The 17,363-nt window shown below is 34.5% G+C and overlaps 2 protein-coding genes across 2 annotated transcripts in view; both read left to right on the top strand.

Moving 5' to 3' along the window:
• LOC149588539 (uncharacterized) overlaps positions 1–13,556 on the top strand; it is a 42,726-nt gene extending 29,170 nt beyond the window's left edge. The window contains exons 3-8 of the mRNA XM_089862419.1: positions 8,497–9,203; positions 9,267–10,206; positions 10,284–10,462; positions 10,530–11,125; positions 12,318–12,528; positions 12,605–13,556. Coding sequence (XP_089718545.1) covers positions 8,497–9,203; positions 9,267–10,206; positions 10,284–10,462; positions 10,530–11,125; positions 12,318–12,528; positions 12,605–12,703 — 2,732 coding nt within the window. The 3' untranslated portion in view covers positions 12,704–13,556. The remainder of the gene's footprint in view (positions 1–8,496; positions 9,204–9,266; positions 10,207–10,283; positions 10,463–10,529; positions 11,126–12,317; positions 12,529–12,604) is intronic.
• Positions 13,557–14,024: 468 nt separating this feature from the next.
• LOC149588538 (protein AATF-like) lies at positions 14,025–17,315 on the top strand. Its single transcript, XM_089862422.1, has 11 exons — positions 14,025–14,196; positions 14,316–14,535; positions 14,608–14,852; positions 14,922–15,017; positions 15,091–15,538; positions 16,322–16,430; positions 16,508–16,624; positions 16,699–16,838; positions 16,905–16,985; positions 17,057–17,128; positions 17,198–17,315. Exons 1-11 carry the CDS (start codon positions 14,115–14,117, stop codon positions 17,289–17,291), a joined length of 1,704 nt encoding a protein of 567 aa, XP_089718548.1. The 5' UTR covers positions 14,025–14,114; the 3' UTR covers positions 17,292–17,315.
• The last annotated feature ends 48 nt before the right edge of the window (positions 17,316–17,363 follow it).

Below are 17,363 nucleotides of genomic sequence, written 5' to 3'. Positions count from 1 at the left end.
GAGGTTTTGTTTTCTGAGGAAAACCCCAAATAAATTCGCTTAATCTGAAGTACTCTCGAAGAAGGCGTAGGATGTTTTTAACCCAACAACTCTCGCTATTACAAAATTTAGATCAATAGAAGTTTAAAATTTCTTATATAGAAACTTGAGATAAGAGAATACCCAACGCTCACGCTGCTAGTATACCCACTATTTTGGTCCCAGGGGTTAAATATTTTGACAGTTTTCAACTTAATGAAAGTGCATGCGCGCCGGGACTTAAAGAAAAGGAAAATTGAGCCAAGAGAAAAAAAACCACGTCTTAAAATCCCGTTTTAACAGAATTTTATTTTTTATTACAAAAACTTTAAAAAGAGGTGTAGGAATTCACTTAAAATAATAAGAAAAATACGCACGCATCTACCTACATCTTTCAATTCATAAATTTGTATAGTATTATTACCTTTAAACTAAGGAAAATCGTCAGTAATAGCTAGACTTGGGTAAGGAAAACATCTCCTAATGGATGTACCTGTACGTGTAGGTGTTGAAATATTTTTCTTAAAATATATTGCGTCATCAAACTATGTACTCTTTTAAAAAACAATTGGTTTACCCGCGGAGTTAAGTTCATTATAAAGTAGCTTATTATTTTAGAACGTCTGTTAGGTCGAAACAAACAATAAACAATGGGAATATATGGGTAGCTAATGACCATAATGTTCCTTAGTTAGACTCGGTAGAGTATACTGTTCTTGAGTGTGCTATGTATGTACCATTTTCAAGGCCTTATACGATGATGATGGCCATAGAATATTTTTTTTTCCTTATTTAAGAGGCCAATTATGTAGACGCCATACGAGAATTTTTCTTGATTATCTTTTAAATTTTTAAAGTTAAATTCTTTATCCTTATTACGAAATTAATCTAAATTCCGAGGATTTGGTATAGAGCTGTTACCGGTTCTTTTATTACTGATATGGTTTAAAAACTTTAATTGTGCTTGTTTATAGGTGGTATTTATAATCACCAGTCATTAAAAAATTAAAAATGGAATCCACAAGGATAAATATAAATTACCAATAAAGTTTAAATCGTACAGGGTGTTTTTGATAAGTCTGCTTTCCATAAATTATGGGGGATGTTCTTTGGGAAATCGATTTTGAGTCCAAAATGTTCTATGTTCAGTTTCTTAGTTAAATTTAAGGGTCCATCCCTAAAATACTATAGATAATCTTAACTCGAAACAGTGGAACGAACGGGAAAATTGCATGCATAGAAGTTACAACATTTCCGACTCAAAATCGATTTCCAAAAGAAAACTGCCCCTTAATTTATAGCACCCTGTATATTTTAAGGGAAGTTCTATTCTGATGGTAATTAAAGTTAAGTTTAAGGTGCTTATTCCTCGCTGTAAAATTAGTTCAACTAGGGTGCAAAGGTCAAAAATGAGCTATTGATACTCTTAACGTACGCGTTTGAATTTTTCAGCGCAACGCCATATCCGTGACACCAAACCTAAGGCTATATCATGAGAGGCCCATGTATGATTTTATTTTTGAAATCGAAAGTGGGGTATTGTTAATTTGTTACTCACTCATAATATAAGAGAGCTAATATACGTTTTCCGGATTAAGGAAAGATGCCTATCTATTAAGTCTAAATCAATAGATTAATATCGAAAATAACGAAACCTTATAGCCCTCCCTCCAAGAGGACCCAGACGAGGATATAAAACTATCAAGTCTATAATAAGTCTTCCAGAAATATACGCGACATAATCTGTAATATAATATTATGAACCTTAAAATATCTAATTTATTAAAAAAAAATAAAAAACTTCCGCCAGCGCCTTTTCGGGAGTCTCTAATTTAGAGTTTAGATTAATGATATAAGAAATTAACATTCCATTCGAATGTCGGTCTGCTTGCTAGAAAAGGACCAAAGGAGAAGGGGGAGGAGTTGCCCGGGGGGCGGAAACTAAGTCGTTCATTTCATGAAAAGGAAAGATGGCTTTGAAATGCCAAATCTTTGGAAAAAGCGCGCCATTAAAAATGTTTGAGCCATTTTGTATTTAATGGTCCGGAACGTAATGTTGTACGTATACCACCGCCAGACTGTGCATGTATGGCATTCATGCTGCGGCCAAAAACCGTTTTTCATCCTTTAGAGAAATAGTAATACCCCTTTTTCGCATATTCCCATTCCCAAGTTCTAAGATTTTCAGTTGATTTTAGTTAGTGTCGAAAGTGTTGCTTTCTGTAATCATAGTTCATAAGATATGTTCTTTAAGTTTGTCACTGGTTACTGGGCGCTGTCAAAGGCTTAGTAATGCAGACTAAATAGGACCTAGATGAAAGTCCTGCAAAACTAATTAGCCGAGTGTAGTACTTCAATTCTCGCTTGTCGTTCTGCTAGAACTTGCTCGAGCTGTAAGTCTCTACCATTACGAAGTATAGGTAGTGTCATACTTATGGTAGGAACATATCTTAAACTTATGATGTAATATAAAACACACCTTTCAAGTTAGGTATTTCCTTAGATTGAAAAACGTTTCTTAAAGAATGAAATTTTTGGAAATGGAAGATGAATTGAAAGCGAAGTAAAATGGTTTAAGAGAACCAAATTTAAATACTATTGTTCCGCCTTTATACCATGGTATAATTTTAACCTGAAAAAAAAATCGTTCATAACTTCCAAAGTAAGAAAGTTGGTCTAATGCTTCGTACTTCAGAAATCAGAATCATTTCGCGAATGAAGGTTGAATGAGAGAAGAATGTTCAATCTTTCTTATACTAGCTAGAGTTGAAGGTCAAAAGAATCCTTTCACCCCTTTAGAAGGGTGCCTGTCTACCGTGATATATTATTACATATAATACTTAATGCAGTTTCCATCTCTTTATTGCGTTATACCGAGCTGTATTTTATTATATAGTAAACGGGATAGAAAAACCCAGCGTGAATTTCGTGTTCTCGGACCTTCTCGAGTTCCACCATACACGTATAGTTAGTTCTTTATGAAATTCCATTTTGAAAATTACGACACAGCTAGGCCATCATCACCACCATGGAAAAGTTCACGATTTTTGCACCAGCGACCCTTCTCACCATGCCTTGATGGCCCATATTTTAAAAAAGAACTAAATTATTTCGCCGGTGTAACGCATGGAAGGATGGGAAATATCCTCGGGATCCCGATAATTATTTAACCCTAATTTATCTTAGTTTTATTTTTGACTGTGTTTCAAGACAGGTTAACACGCAAAGCTTTAATCTATGATCCAATTCTTTTTAACTCATTATTTTAAAAGAGATTGGGTGAAAAGAGTCGACTGCACGTGCTTTAGGCTTAAAATTTCCATTATCAAATTAGGCTTAACATTCTACAATTTCTCGTGAAATTCCGATTTGAAGCCGGGAACCTTGGAGAAAGATGTGAGATGGAGTTGAAATGGTGTGATCCGTGTGTGGCAATGAAAGTCTCCTCCCAAAGTGCCTTGCGCGTGTAATATTGGGGATGACATTTAGTAATCTTTTTTTTACAATCGAGTAATTAATAACGAAAACCAACATATGGTGCGAACTTTCAATATTTCTCGACATTGATATCTTGAAACATTATCGAGATTTATACATATCAGTTAAACGCCAATTAATATCAGGAAAAAAATCACAATGAAACCCTTAAATCAAGAAGGAATTTCTCAAGTTTTTAATTAAAGTTTTGTTTGCATAGCGGCTTATACCAACCAACCAACCCACATGTAGGTAGGAATCCATTGAAAAGGTGATATAGGTGTGGTAGTTAAAACTGCCATACCGATTACATTCGCGTCTAGTTCGATAAGATATATTATGTTTCATAAAACTAGGCACGGAACCTGCCTTTATAAAAAACACTATACCTTAGATGCAATAGAAAGGGTTGGGGATTAAGTGGAGGAACTAAAAAAAAATATCTAGAAATAAAAAAATATTTTATCAAAAGACTAAAACGCGTAGGTCGAAGCCAAGCAAACCAAAATTGGGCGGCAACATATTTCTATGGCAAAAATCTCAAAACCAGTCTGGTACATGGTGGCATTTGGACGTCCGGTAAAAAATAAAGAAACAGCCTGAGACTTTTAGTCGGTTAACTAGCGTCTCGGTGATAAGTCGGTCTGGGTCTGTCTTTTTACAAATCCTATTACGATTTTAATACTATAGTTTAAAAGGTGGGAAAAACACTTTCGCGCCTTGCCTCATACTTAAGCACGTGTAGTGGATAGATAGTACGTTAATCTATCGTCTGGTGTCTCTCTAGTCGACTTGATCCAATTAAACTCCTAAAACTATCACTGCACCTTAACAACGCGAGAGGCTGCAGTTAAGTTGGCCTTTTGCATGACGCGAAGTTTTTTTCTGTTTCGCATCAAGTTCTTTGGATTTAAAACTATTATTCAAATAAGGGGCCACCATCCACCAAGTAATCCCTGTTGCGTGTTGAGTTACTAATCCCAACAACTGTTGCGTTGCCAAAAAAATTAATACCATGGATTTACAGGTAGGAGAATTAACCCGCGAGATTTTCATTATTTTGATTAAGTATCAAATTTAAATTTCGTGTATATAAAACTAGTTTTTATTTTAATATTTGATTAATGCTTGGGAAAAAGCGAAGTAGATGCGGTTTTTTTATTATTATATAAAAGGGAATTTTTTAGTTGGTTTTTTATGAATTGAAGCCAAGAAAATGTTTTACTGTAAAGTTATTGCGTTTAAATTATGGTGAAATATTTTCATTTAAGTGGACAGAACTTTATAAGATTTTATTTAGCGATATTGCCGTATCAAAACAGGGCTGCTTTCCCAAATTTTATTGGCAATAAACTCCGTTAGTAGTGTCTGTCCTAACAACCTATTTCGTAAAAATACAGATGTTTGTCCTAGTGACTCATACACGTGTCTCCGATAAATCGATAACCCTAAATCGCCTCGATACAAAATAAATAATTTTTCACCCCTAGAAAACCGTGTCAAAAAAAGTATAATAAAACTTTACAACGTACATATTATACATTATATGTATATTCCCCCATCATCTAATCCTGATACGACTAAGTAATTTTATGAAATAACATTGGTCATAAAACAAAACAAAAATATAAATTCTCTAGAGGTTTGTGGACACACACACCTGTCCCTAAAGAAAGGAAGATACAATGAGTACACTTGCCCTAATTAACAGTGACTTTTGTTATGCGTAACCCATGGGAATAATATAATAATTTACCTTTGTAATAACAAAATAGTCAGCTAGCAGCTGCGCTCTTATTAAAATAAGGAGACCGAAAGTACGTGTGTTTCTGTACAGTAGGATTATTGAGGGGGAAATAGCCAAAGGCACTGTCGGAAAACGTACAATATTCGGCAGGCTTATATACTTCAACTCAACTCAGTCCTAGGGATTAAGCGTATGCGATATACAGGTAGTTAATATACATCTACCTTTTAAACCATAAAAACTGACAGACTAGACATTATAGATTATAGAAACCTGAATTTTTACCTGGGGGCTTTTTAAGAGTGAACCTTTTGCGTGTATGTGTAATAACACAGTCGATAAGATGTTTAAAACCTTCATGTATGTTTGTTTATTTGCTCTGCAAAGTTATGTTTCGATATCTTTTTTAAAACGGACACCTTTTAAGCTTTAAAACGTGTTTATATCAACAATAATGAGTTAATTTAAAATATAACTTTACATATATCATAAACAACGAAATTTCGGTAGAAAAAAAATTAATATACATAGTTTTCAGACTAGAAAAGGAGGATTGATACCATTTACACCAGGAGGTGTTGCCAAGTAGCCTGGCCTCCTGCAGGTGTAAATGGTATTAGTCCTCCTTAGTCTGAAAAATATCTATTAAAATGTTTTTCTATTCAAAACGTTACTCGTTGAGGCTTAGGTGTGATTTTAAAATGTTTTTTGGTGTATTTTAAAGTCACCTTTTTCAAAATCTGACGTCGTATTTGTACCTTTTTAAACACAATAGGCGGAAGGAACCCCCCAACTACCATAAACTTTCAATACATTGATTTTACCTGGAATTTCTTTTTCTCTTTTTTCACTTTTACTCCCCAATGTTTCAGTATTTGCTTTCAAACTCAAATAATAGCGATAGAAAAGTTCATTAGTTGATGTAAAACATTTTGTTTGCTATGTGTTTCCCAAAAAAAGGAGCTCAATTATTATATTAATGTGAAATAGAGACAGTACCAATATATGTAAACGTCTAGGTATTTGCCTTTTTTTCGGGGCAGGGGTGTGAAAAATTAAGATTCCAAACACGTTTAACTCAAAATATACGCCTGGCTACAATGGATAGAGTTTCTATTCCTAATGTAAAAGTATAGAGATTTATAACCGTTTACTTTTGAAGGTAATATATATAATATGGATTACTTTAACCTACCCAGGTTTAACGAACCAATTATATTTCATAATATCAGCTGGCCAGGGCATATACAGTATAGAATAGGGGTTCCGCATCGCGCCGCTATTAATGCCTTAACCCGGTGCCAGGTAAACTTAACGAAAAAAAAAGAAAACTTCTGACAGCCAAAAATAAATCAACTCAACCGTAATTATTTTTATTTAAGATTAATTTTTTTTTTGAAGTACAGGTCCGAGACACTCCGTTAAGTTTACACTTAACGCGTGGTAATCAACGTACTTGACCAATATTTTGACCCCTTTTATCATGTCTTAAGGGCTGGTTGTTTCTGGTTTTTTTTTCTAACAAAAGATAACCGAACTAGTTTTTCTACTTTTGATATTTTATAAGGGCAGTTTAAATTTAATATATTTAATTTTGCTTTGATTGATTATTTTAAAGATTAAAGTTAATTAGGTATGTGTTTCTTAATATTGTCTTTCAAATGTAGAGAGAAAATTATTAGATTAAGATGTGGTATTTCTAAATTCTTAAAGTGTTTTTAGATTTAAATTAAATATGCAAATTAGATGCGAAAATGAAAAACATTTGAGGACCACATCTTAGCGTTGCAATTGCTATTTTAGTCCAAATTTGCTGCCTAAAGAAATTGCTAGATAACCCAATAGCAAACTCCGAGTGACTCTATCTAGTGTTATTTAAATTCCATTAAAATATGAAGAAGATTTATAATTATTATAATTATAATTCCTAGCAAAAACAAAAAATCTTAAACCGTCAACTCTTGGTGTGTGTATGTCAGTAATAATCTGAATTAAACGTGGGTTTGCTGTCACACTCTGCTATTGAGGTTAATATATATTTTTTTGGGTAAAAATAGGGTTGGAGATTTTATGGACAAAACCATTACTGCAGGAGAAAAGAATAATTTACATTTTAAAGTATAGTAATTTACGCTGATGCCCGCGCGGATTGGGCGGGAGAAAGAATAAATAACCAGAAAAGATGTTTTGGATAAATGACAAAAAATTGGTCTGGAATATTTTCCCCTTTATCTGATGAATTGTGATATATATATAGTCTAGGTTTTTGGGTCTGGGTTAAAAGAAAACGCTCGACTCTATTCTAGTCGACCATGGCCGAAAAGGACACGCTCAAATACTCCCACACTAAATAAAAATTTAAATCTAAAATTCTAAACCCATTCAATTCCTAAATCATAAAAACAAAAATACAAACTCCTTGAAAAGAAAAGAAAATAAGTTTCTTCGATACTTGTCCCCGTTGTAGCGTTAGCCTAAGGAAACTGAACTGTTTTACTTCACTTAATGGACGTTCATCCACGCAGAGGGGCCCGTATTTGAGGCACTCTCTGCTAAGTCTGCTTTTTAAGCTTAATAAAATTAAATTTCTCCATTCTCATCAACAAGTTCAAGAAACCCACTCGACTTTTAAGAGAAAAATAAAAAAACTAAACCAAGCTTCGACCACGAAAAAGGCGGTTAACTTAAGTAAGAGACGCTTGCTAGCTATAAGACGTGAGGAGACCCACAAAAAATCGGAGCTAATTTTGGCGTGGGCTGGGCCCTCTTCTATATACTAAAAATGGGCGGACATTTATGTACTTTCAAATTATTTTTATTTTATTTTTCTCTCGCCACCACGAGAGACTGGGATTTTAATGGACTGATTCCAGTGGTTCACAATAAACTGTCCGAAAAGACGGATTAAACGTTTCCACGGATGTTTCCTTATGAATTTCAGTATAGTTCTTAAAAAGTCTCAAGTGATATTTAGGTTATTCTGACATGACACGTAAAAATGGTTTCTGCAGAAATTCCACTAAGCCACAAACGGATTTTAAAATTTCTGTCATCTCAAATATCGCGAAAACCTAAAGTGTGTAACAAACAACGTGTCCTTTAAGTTAAAATTAAGATATATTTGAGCGGTTTAAGACTGTAATAAGTTGAAGCGCGGTCAAATAAAAATTTTGGGAAATACGCTCGTGCCATAATGCGAGGTCAAGTATTTAGGACTTTATTTAACCTTAGATTATTTTTTGATATCCTTATAGGGGCCGTCGATAGCGCCTCCATCTTGGAAAACAAAGAACGTCTGCGAAATTTCTGGGAGCAGCGTATCATGGCTGACCAGGAACTGAAAGAGAACGGTGTCTCGCCACCAGTCTCCCCAACCATAGTCAGCCTTGACGGAGAAATTAAAGACTCGACTCCAACCAAAGCCAAAAGTCAAGAAGACGTTTTTAAAGAAGCAGCTGTTCTCGAAGACTGTGAACCATCTCCACCTGATTCCTTAAACGAAGAAGTTTCAGTTGTCAACGGGATTCAAGACCAAGAAAGCCAAGAAGAGAAGATAGTCGAGGTCCAACCCGAACCCGTGGTAGAAGAAATTATCGAGAAGAGCGAGCCACAACCCGTGGTGGAAGCTGCCATTGTCTTGGGTGTTGACGAAGGTGAAGAAAAATCTGAAGATTCCCCAGTACCGGAAAAGGAGTTGGACAATTCCATGGAAGAATCGGCTTTGGATCGCGAAGTTAGATTAGCCTTAGAACGGGAGGAACAACTGAAGAAGGAACGTATCGCGGCCGAGTCCAGCCCCGAATCGTCCTTAGTTACACCAGAATCCGAAGAACAACCCGAGGACTTTCCAGTACATCACGTAGCATTGGCTCCAACAGTGGAGGAGTCCGAAGAAGACGAAATGTCGGCTGGAAAATCTGTCGAAACGGAAACAAAAGTGATCGAACACGTCAAAGTTATGGTAAGAAACTATTTTCCGTATTGCGGACGTTCTATAGGTATTAATAAAATATATCTCTTATAGGACACTACTGAAGGTAGCGAAACTGTACAGGAAACCACTACTGTTATCCAAACAGAAGTGATCACCACTACCAAAGTCCAAGAGACAATCCCAACACCAAAGGCCATTTTGACCCCTGAACCATTCAACGACGAAGTCGTTACAGTAGGAGAGGTTATATTCGTCGATTCCGACGGAGTCGCTAAACAAGTTGAGGATATTGTCCCAGCCAATAAGCCTCAAATTATCGGTGAAACGTACAGGCAACAAGTATCGGAGGAAAGCTTAATCGAAGTTGAAACCACCACGCAAGCCCCTGTAATTCCTACGACAGTTCCCGCCCCTAAGCCCAGCCCAACTGTACCCCCGACCAACAACAACAATATTAACAATAACAACTCAATTCCGGTGCTTCTGAAAAACGAGAGACCAACTTACAACCCCAACTCTGATTCCAAAATTGCTCTGGAAATTAGAGAGATGAAGGAACGCGAGGATGAACTCCGAATCATGAGAGAAACAATTCTGAGAGAGAATCAGAACAACGCCGCCAATAAAGCCTCGATTGGTTCAACTTCTTCTCTGTCCAACTCTTCCAGACAGTCCGAACAAGGTTCGGTTCATTCTGACGATGGTAACGAAAAGTTGACCAACGGACAAAACGGGATCAATGGCTCGAGTAGCCCAGTTCAAAACCAGATTACTCGCACCATCTCCTTGGAAAATTTGCATCCTGGTCAGAACTACAATATCGGATACGCTTTTGGACATCGCCGCAAAGATGGGGTCAAAGTTAAACCCCTAGCCGATGCCGAGGAAGATAAGCAAGTGTTTAAAGTTTTGAAAGAATCCCCTATCGAAAAAGAGATTCGTTTGGCGAAAGAACGAGAGGACCAACTGAGGCGCGAGAAGGGATTACTTCAAGACGGCGCGCAAAGACCTCAAACTCTGGACGTAATGAGTAAGTTTTAACCATAAAATTGGAACCCGATTTTCCTCAATTAGCTTAAAAAGCTCATTTATTATACTTTGTTATAGCGAATGGAAAACTGCCAGCGTCTAAGACTTCCCCTTTCCAAGTGCCTTTGAAGCCAGTTTCGGCTAACGGAGATACGCAACGAATTTTGGCCACTTCCCGAATTCAACAAGAAATCGAGGAACAAACCGAGAGGGAAAAAGCCTTAAGAGCTACTGGAAAAATCCAAACTATTTCTCAGGTAAGTTTTGGAAATTTCAAGCGACCTTCTTCGAAAACTTAAACGTGGTTCTTCGTGTATATTTTAGGAGCGAACGGACGCTAAAGTCGCTGGTAGTCGACTACGCGAAATTAACGGTGGTTCTCCAGATTCCGCGGTGGCTCTTTCTTCCTCGGGTCACACCCCGCTTAGCCCATCGCCTTCCTTGTCGGACAGTGAAAAATCTTCGACACATTCCTCGCCCGCCGTCAACGGAAACGGAGTTTATACCAACGGAGTCAACGCCAAAACGCCCTCGCCCACAAACTCCACCGTCTCCGCGGGTATCAAAGTCAACGGCAATGGTTTCCAAGCGGGTCGTCGCTTCAGTAACCCTCCCACCGGACGAAACGTTAACATGCAAAGGTTTATCGCCAGCAAGGGTAAAGAAGTGACCTCGGCCTTCTCGCCCTTCAACTCGGCTTCGAAAGAGAAGAGCCAATCCGTCCTTAGTCTGCACCACGTCAACGGCAGCGCCATTGACGCTTACCAGATGAAACCTCCCAAAGTGCCCAAAGATCTTAAAAACGGAACCACCACTAACGGAACCTCACCGTCAACGGGACTACCCAAGAGATCCTTAACCGCGGAAAGCAAGATACAAGAAGAATTGAAAGAAATGCAAGCCCGAGAGGATGAACTCAGGTAAGGTTTTTTTTCACTCATTTTGAAGAAAAATTAGATAATTTCTTGGATGGATGGATTTATTAGAGAGCGCGGCGTATCCCGGAAATGCAACTGAGTTAGACTATAGTTTTCTTAAATACCGGGCTCAATTTCCGCGGGAAGGTTCGCGAGCTTTCATCCCTTAAATGACTGAGTAACGCTTCAACCGTATCGATAGACCAGCTACGTAGAAACGCGAAATACAAACCCTCTCGGCAACGAAATTATATGAAAACACCAGTATAAATATAAACAGGAAAACCGACCCTTGCATTTTTGTAAAATTAACGCTCGCTTAGAGCTCCCTTCGAGCTCCCTTCTTTTAGACACCCTTAAAAAGCGGTGCGGTGACCCTAATTAAGCTCCAAGTTTAATTAAAGTAGTTTCCCGAGAACCGTAATTATATCACGAGTATTATATAGTCGGATGGAGAAGAAATATTAAATTAAATGGATTGGTTCCATTTATAAGTTCCCGTGCCTTCTTTCTGGTTGGGGGTTGGGGTCAAGGTCATCTCCTTAATATTGAAAAGAGGGGCGACAGGAAACGCCGGGACATTGTTCTCCTAAAATATGTGTCAGTTGCGAAAAATAAATTATAATGAACTTCCCTTCTAATGTTAAATAAAGACGCGAACTGCTAAGGCAACGTTCAAACACCTTATATACCTCCCAAACAATCAGTTGCGCTTTAAGGGTTAATGGTACGTGCAGTGTGGGTTTATCTTCCGAGGGAAGAATTTTTACAAAATGGTCATTAAGAAGAGACCGAAAGAGTTCTAACGTTTTCTTTTACCTCTTAATAATCTTCCTCTAACTCGCGACCTTAAACAAACTCGCAACCGTACGGATGATCAATCAAGCGTAGAAATTAAGAAGGCGCCTGCGGATAATACCGAGACCGAACTTTAAAATTATCCCAACAAACGTTACTCCAAAATCATCTAAAAGTCAATCAAAATAAAATCCACGAAAATATTTGAAAATTTCAACCTTTTAGTACCATGTAATTAAGCGGGTTTTCAATGAAAAGGATTCTGGTTTCGGGGTAAACACTCAAGATTGAAGGATTATTATTTTTTAATATCAAAATGAAATTTAAAATAGAGAAGGTCAAAAAACTTCGGACATAAAGAAGCACGCGTAATAACGTCTATTTCAAAATTTTGTAGGCAACAAAGAGCCAGATTATTGGGTCTGTCCCAGCCTAACCTGACTGCTCTCGAAGACGAAGACTCGACTGATGGTAGTCCTCAACCGCCAACTAATGGACACAATCATTCGTCAACGAATGGGTCCAATGGCGTATCGACGCTCGAACGTGCCAGTAGTAATCCTAACCTTCTCGATGACGATGTCGAATTTGTAGGACGAAATAAAAAGGCACGGCAACAAAACCCTAATTACTTTAGAACACTTCAATTAATTTAATCTTGTTGTTTTAATTTTTTTTAAATAGAACATGAAGTTTGGTGGTGGAGGTGGCGGACCTCGTAGACGGAGCACCCTTATCGAACAATGGGAACAAAGAATTCAAAGTTCTGAAGCCAAATCGTGAAGAGGTCAAATTAAAAGGTCATTCTGATGGAAAAAAAAATAAACAAAAATGTAAACCAAAATTCGCGCGCTGGATCACGAAAATTGTGTTTAGTTTCGTTATTATTTTTTTTTTTTGAATTTTTATTTTACGAATCTCAACGAAAAACAAGTTAAAAAAAACCCCGTATGAATTGTCCCTTTGACGTTGTGACCTATCTTACTACACTTTGTTGTTGGATTATGTTGTTTACTTAGTTTTACCATATTTTAGGGCTTTATATATCCTCTAACTTAAAAGTTTAGTATTTCTCCGAGTATGAAATACTAGGTTGCGTTCCCATCTAAAGTTTAAAATATTATGTTTTGCGCCCCCCCCCTATACTTAAATGTTTCAAATATTAGCGTTAGTACAATAATTATTGTATTTATGATATTACATTTAGCAAGTTTAAAACAATCAAATTGTGACCGTATAAATAATTGTTATATAATTCCCTAGAGAAATCAGAGAAGAGACGTTTTTAATTTTCGGATTTTAACTTAGACGATTGAAAAGTTGTTTTTTTTCTTTAATTGGTTCCATAATTAAGAAAGCTCGGTCTTCCGTTAATTGGAGGTAAAAAAAAAAAGGTTATGGTCCAAGTTTGTATCCTCAAATATTCCTCGAAAACAAAAAAAATTGCGCTTTTGTTGATATAAAACCTTAGTTTTTTTGTTGCCATAATTTAAATGGTTATGTTTTAATGTTTTAGTCGTGATTATCAAAAAAAAAATCGTCATGTTGTCAAATAAGGGTTTGTATAAAATATACTTCTTTTGGGTGTAATGATGGATCATTATAGAGAGCCAATAAAGAACGTTTATCTCTAAAATTGCCGTTAAACGGACCTTTTCCCCCAAAATGGCGGCGAATTTTACAGAATGGATTATTGATTCTAGGATAAACTATTAGTCATTCTAATCTGTTTTTCAATCGACACAATGGTTAGCTTTCGTGGTTTTCCATATAATTCACACCTCCTCAACAGAAACGCCTCTCCTTTGAGCTGTCCATTCCCAAAAGAAGGTACCACATGCACCAACCCTCCCGAGGCAGTTGGAGGGAAGAGATATTTCTCTCCCAAAAAAGAAGGCTAATCTCTCGAAGGAGCATGCTACCTTTTAATCTTAGACCCCAGTCACTTCTTCAAAACTAATGTTACTTCCCAGTTCAGGGAAGGAAGTACGAACTTACGAAGACTATTTCCTCACCCCAAACTTCTTTTCGAAAAAGGCGCCCATTTTCTCCCGCTTCACGGAAAGGAAGGTGTGGTGGCGCCCTCCTGAGGAAGACAGGAAATATTCAGTTTTCTTAAGTGTCTTTTACTCAGGTTGTAAACTTAATTACTGTATTAATGTTGAAAATTAATTAGAAATAATTGTGAAACAATATGAGTTCCCTCTCGGAAAGGTTTTCACAGTTGGCCAACACGGCACCAACAATCCACGATCCTGAAGATGAAATAAATACAGGTAAACGCAATTTAATATTAAGCCTTGGTCATAAACACGTGAGGAATGGGAATGGAATTTTGAATGGGGAAATGACACGTGGTTATTGAAAGTGGGTTCTTTTTTTAACAAAAATATAGAAACAGCGGCCCAAGTTGTTGATAACTTCATCGAAAATGATGGTCAAGAATCTAACACTAGTCAACTACGTAAAAATAACTCTTTACTTTTGTCTGACATTGATCCAAGATACGCTGGTAAGAAAGTTAGTAGAAAGGCATTGAAGGAGACATCTGAGAGTGAAGAAGATGAAGAATTAGACATTGATTCCTTTAGAGCCAAGCTTAAAGATGCTAAAAGGTACATTATTTCATAACTTTATGTTTTACTTAAGTTTTGATTATTGTTCTTTATTTGTTTATCTTGACACAGAAATGGGGATGATCTCCGTCAAGATGAAGATGAGGATGAAGATAGTATTGAATTAGAAGAGACTGATAACTCTGATGTGGCAGCAAGTTCAGATGAGGTCAGTGAAGATGAAAGCCTTGAAATGGAGGATAAAAAGATATCTTCTGAAGAAGATGAGGAAGATGATGAAGAAGATGTGGAGGATGATGATGATGATGAAGAAGATGTGGAGGATGATGATGATGATGATGATGAAGATGAGGATTGTAAGTTGTAATTAAGTCATTTTAATGTCTATCATTTACATAATTAACTTAAAATTAATTAACTAATAGTATCACTTGTTGGAGAGAAAGATGTTATTCAACCATTTTCTAAAATCGATATTAACGAAGAAATAGAAAAGGGAAAAGCTGTCCAATCTCAATTAGGTAAGATTTATTTAATTTCTAATCTAAGTAATTTAAAATTAAATTACTCATTAAATTTTTTAAAAAAACCTAGCACTTTGGGATCGTCTTCTTGAAGTTCGTATTAAACTTCAGAAAATGTTAGCCATAGCAAATCGGCTGCCTCAATTTGATACCTACCAAATATTCCAAGATATCGGTGGGGAAGAATACGTCCAACGGCTTAATAACGGAAAGAAAAACGTGAAAATGCTACTTGACAGCCTTTTAAACCTTCAAGAAGATATTTTAAACCAAAATCCTGATACTAAAAGCATATTGGAGGGTGGACCAATGCCTAAAAATGTTTTGCAAAGTACTGTCTCGAATAGTGATGAAGAAATTCCCAGTGATACGGAAGATGAAGGAGTAAATATGATGCAAGAAGAGATGGAAGATAAAACTCCCAAACCTACAGAGAGAAAGAAAAGGAAATTAAAATTGCAGGATGGGGAATATCCCGCTGTTTTGGAGAAACGTTTCAAAAGCTTCATACCTTATAGGCAAGTTATGGTTTATTTATTTAATTAAATTAATTAAACTTGAATTGTTTATTTATTTAATTAGCTAAATAAAATTTGAATGGTTTTCAATTTAATTAGCTAAATTAAACTTCATTTATTTATTTAATTAGCTAAATTAAACTTCATTTATTTATTTAATTAGCTAAATTAAACTTCATTTATTTATTTAATTAGCTAAATTAAATTTCAATTATTTATTTATTTAATTATCTAAATTAAATTTCAATTATTTATTTATTTAATTAGCTAAATTAAATTTCAATTATTTATTTATTTAATTAGCTAAACTAAATTTCAATTATTTATTTATTTATTTATTTAATCAGCTAAATTTAACTTCAATTATTTATTTATTTATTTAAATTTACTAAATTTGAATGGTTTATTTATTTAATTAACTTAATTAAATTTGAATGGTTTTGAATTTAATTATCTAAATTAAACTTCAATTATTTATTTAATTAGCTAAATTAAACTTCATTTATTTATTTAATTAGCTAAATTAAACTTCAATTATTTATTTATTTAATTAGCTAAATTAAACTTCAATTATTTATTTATTTAATTAGCTAAATTAAATTTCAATTATTTATTTATTTATTTAATTAGCTAAATTAAATTTCAATTATTTATTTATTTATTTAATTAGCTAAATTAAACTTCAATTATTTATTTATTTAATTAGCTAAATTAAACTTCAATTATTTATTTATTTATTTAATTAACTTAATTAAATTTGAATGGTTTATTTTATTTAAACAGAAATGCTACAATTCAAAAATGGAATGAAAAAACCAGAATAGCTTCTGGAAAATTAAATCAAAAATCATTTGCAGCTTTTGAACAATCTGCTTTAAAACAAATTGATCAAGTAATTACTAATTTGACTTTATATATTTTAATTTTAATTAAAAGGGTTTAATTTAATTTATATTTTTTTCCTGAAAGATTTTAGCTGATAAAGAAAGACTTAGAAAAAGAACGCAATTGAAAAGATCATTGTATCATATTTTAGGCAAAAATGAATTAATTCAGAATGAAAATAATAATAATGAAAGTGGAAAAGTAAGTTAATAAATTTTAATTATTTATTTATTTATTTAATTAATTATTTTTTAAATTAAAATTAATTTTTTTAGGAAGTTCAAAACAAAGCCATCGATAACTTTAAAGATTATGATTCGGAAATATTTGATGATAGTGATTTTTATCATCAGTTATTAAGAGAATTGATTGAAAGAAAAACTGCTGATATAAATGATCCGATAGCTTTAAGCAGGTATAACGTAATTTAATTATTTTTAACCATTTATTCAATTAATTAATTTATTATTTAATAATTAAGACAATGGTTAGAAATTCAAAAGTTGAGAGGAAAGATGAAGAAAAGGGTTGATACCAAAGCTAGTAAAGGAAGGAAAATTAGGTACTAAATTTAATTAAATTTAATTAGTTAAAAGATTAGGTTAATTAATTTTATTTAATTTTTATTTTTAGATATGATGTACATTCAAAATTAATTAATTTTATGGCCCCAAATGATAATTCTAGGATGTCAGATGAAGCAAAGTAATATATATATATATATTATAGCTTAACTTAATTAAAAGTAATTAAATTAAATTAATTATTTCACAGAAATGATCTCTTTGCCTCTCTCTTTGGCAAGAGAAACTTTTCCACGGGACCTCCAACATCATCCGAGAACATCAGCTTATTTTCTGGAAAATAAATAAAAATATTATAATATTTTGTAGTTATTTGTGCTTAATTTTAATAATTATAATTTATTTTTTCTTAATTT

The sequence above is a fragment of the Phalangium opilio genome, unplaced genomic scaffold, assembly GCF_054372755.1.
Source record: "Phalangium opilio isolate 3A_F unplaced genomic scaffold, DU_Popi_V2 ptg000540l_1, whole genome shotgun sequence".
In the NCBI taxonomy this organism is placed as follows: Eukaryota; Metazoa; Arthropoda; class Arachnida; order Opiliones; family Phalangiidae; genus Phalangium; species Phalangium opilio.
This window is presented reverse-complemented; position numbering and strand designations above follow the sequence as displayed.

Coding starts and splice junctions, on each gene's coding strand:
- LOC149588538 (XM_089862422.1), top strand. CDS start 14,115: ATGAGTTCCCTCTCGGAAAGGTTTTCACAGTTGGCCAACACGGCACCA. Junction 16,986..17,056: donor AGTAAAGGAAGGAAAATTAG/GTACTAAATTTA, acceptor TTTTATTTTTAG/ATATGATGTACATTCAAAAT. Junction 17,129..17,197: donor AGGATGTCAGATGAAGCAAA/GTAATATATATA, acceptor ATTATTTCACAG/AAATGATCTCTTTGCCTCTC.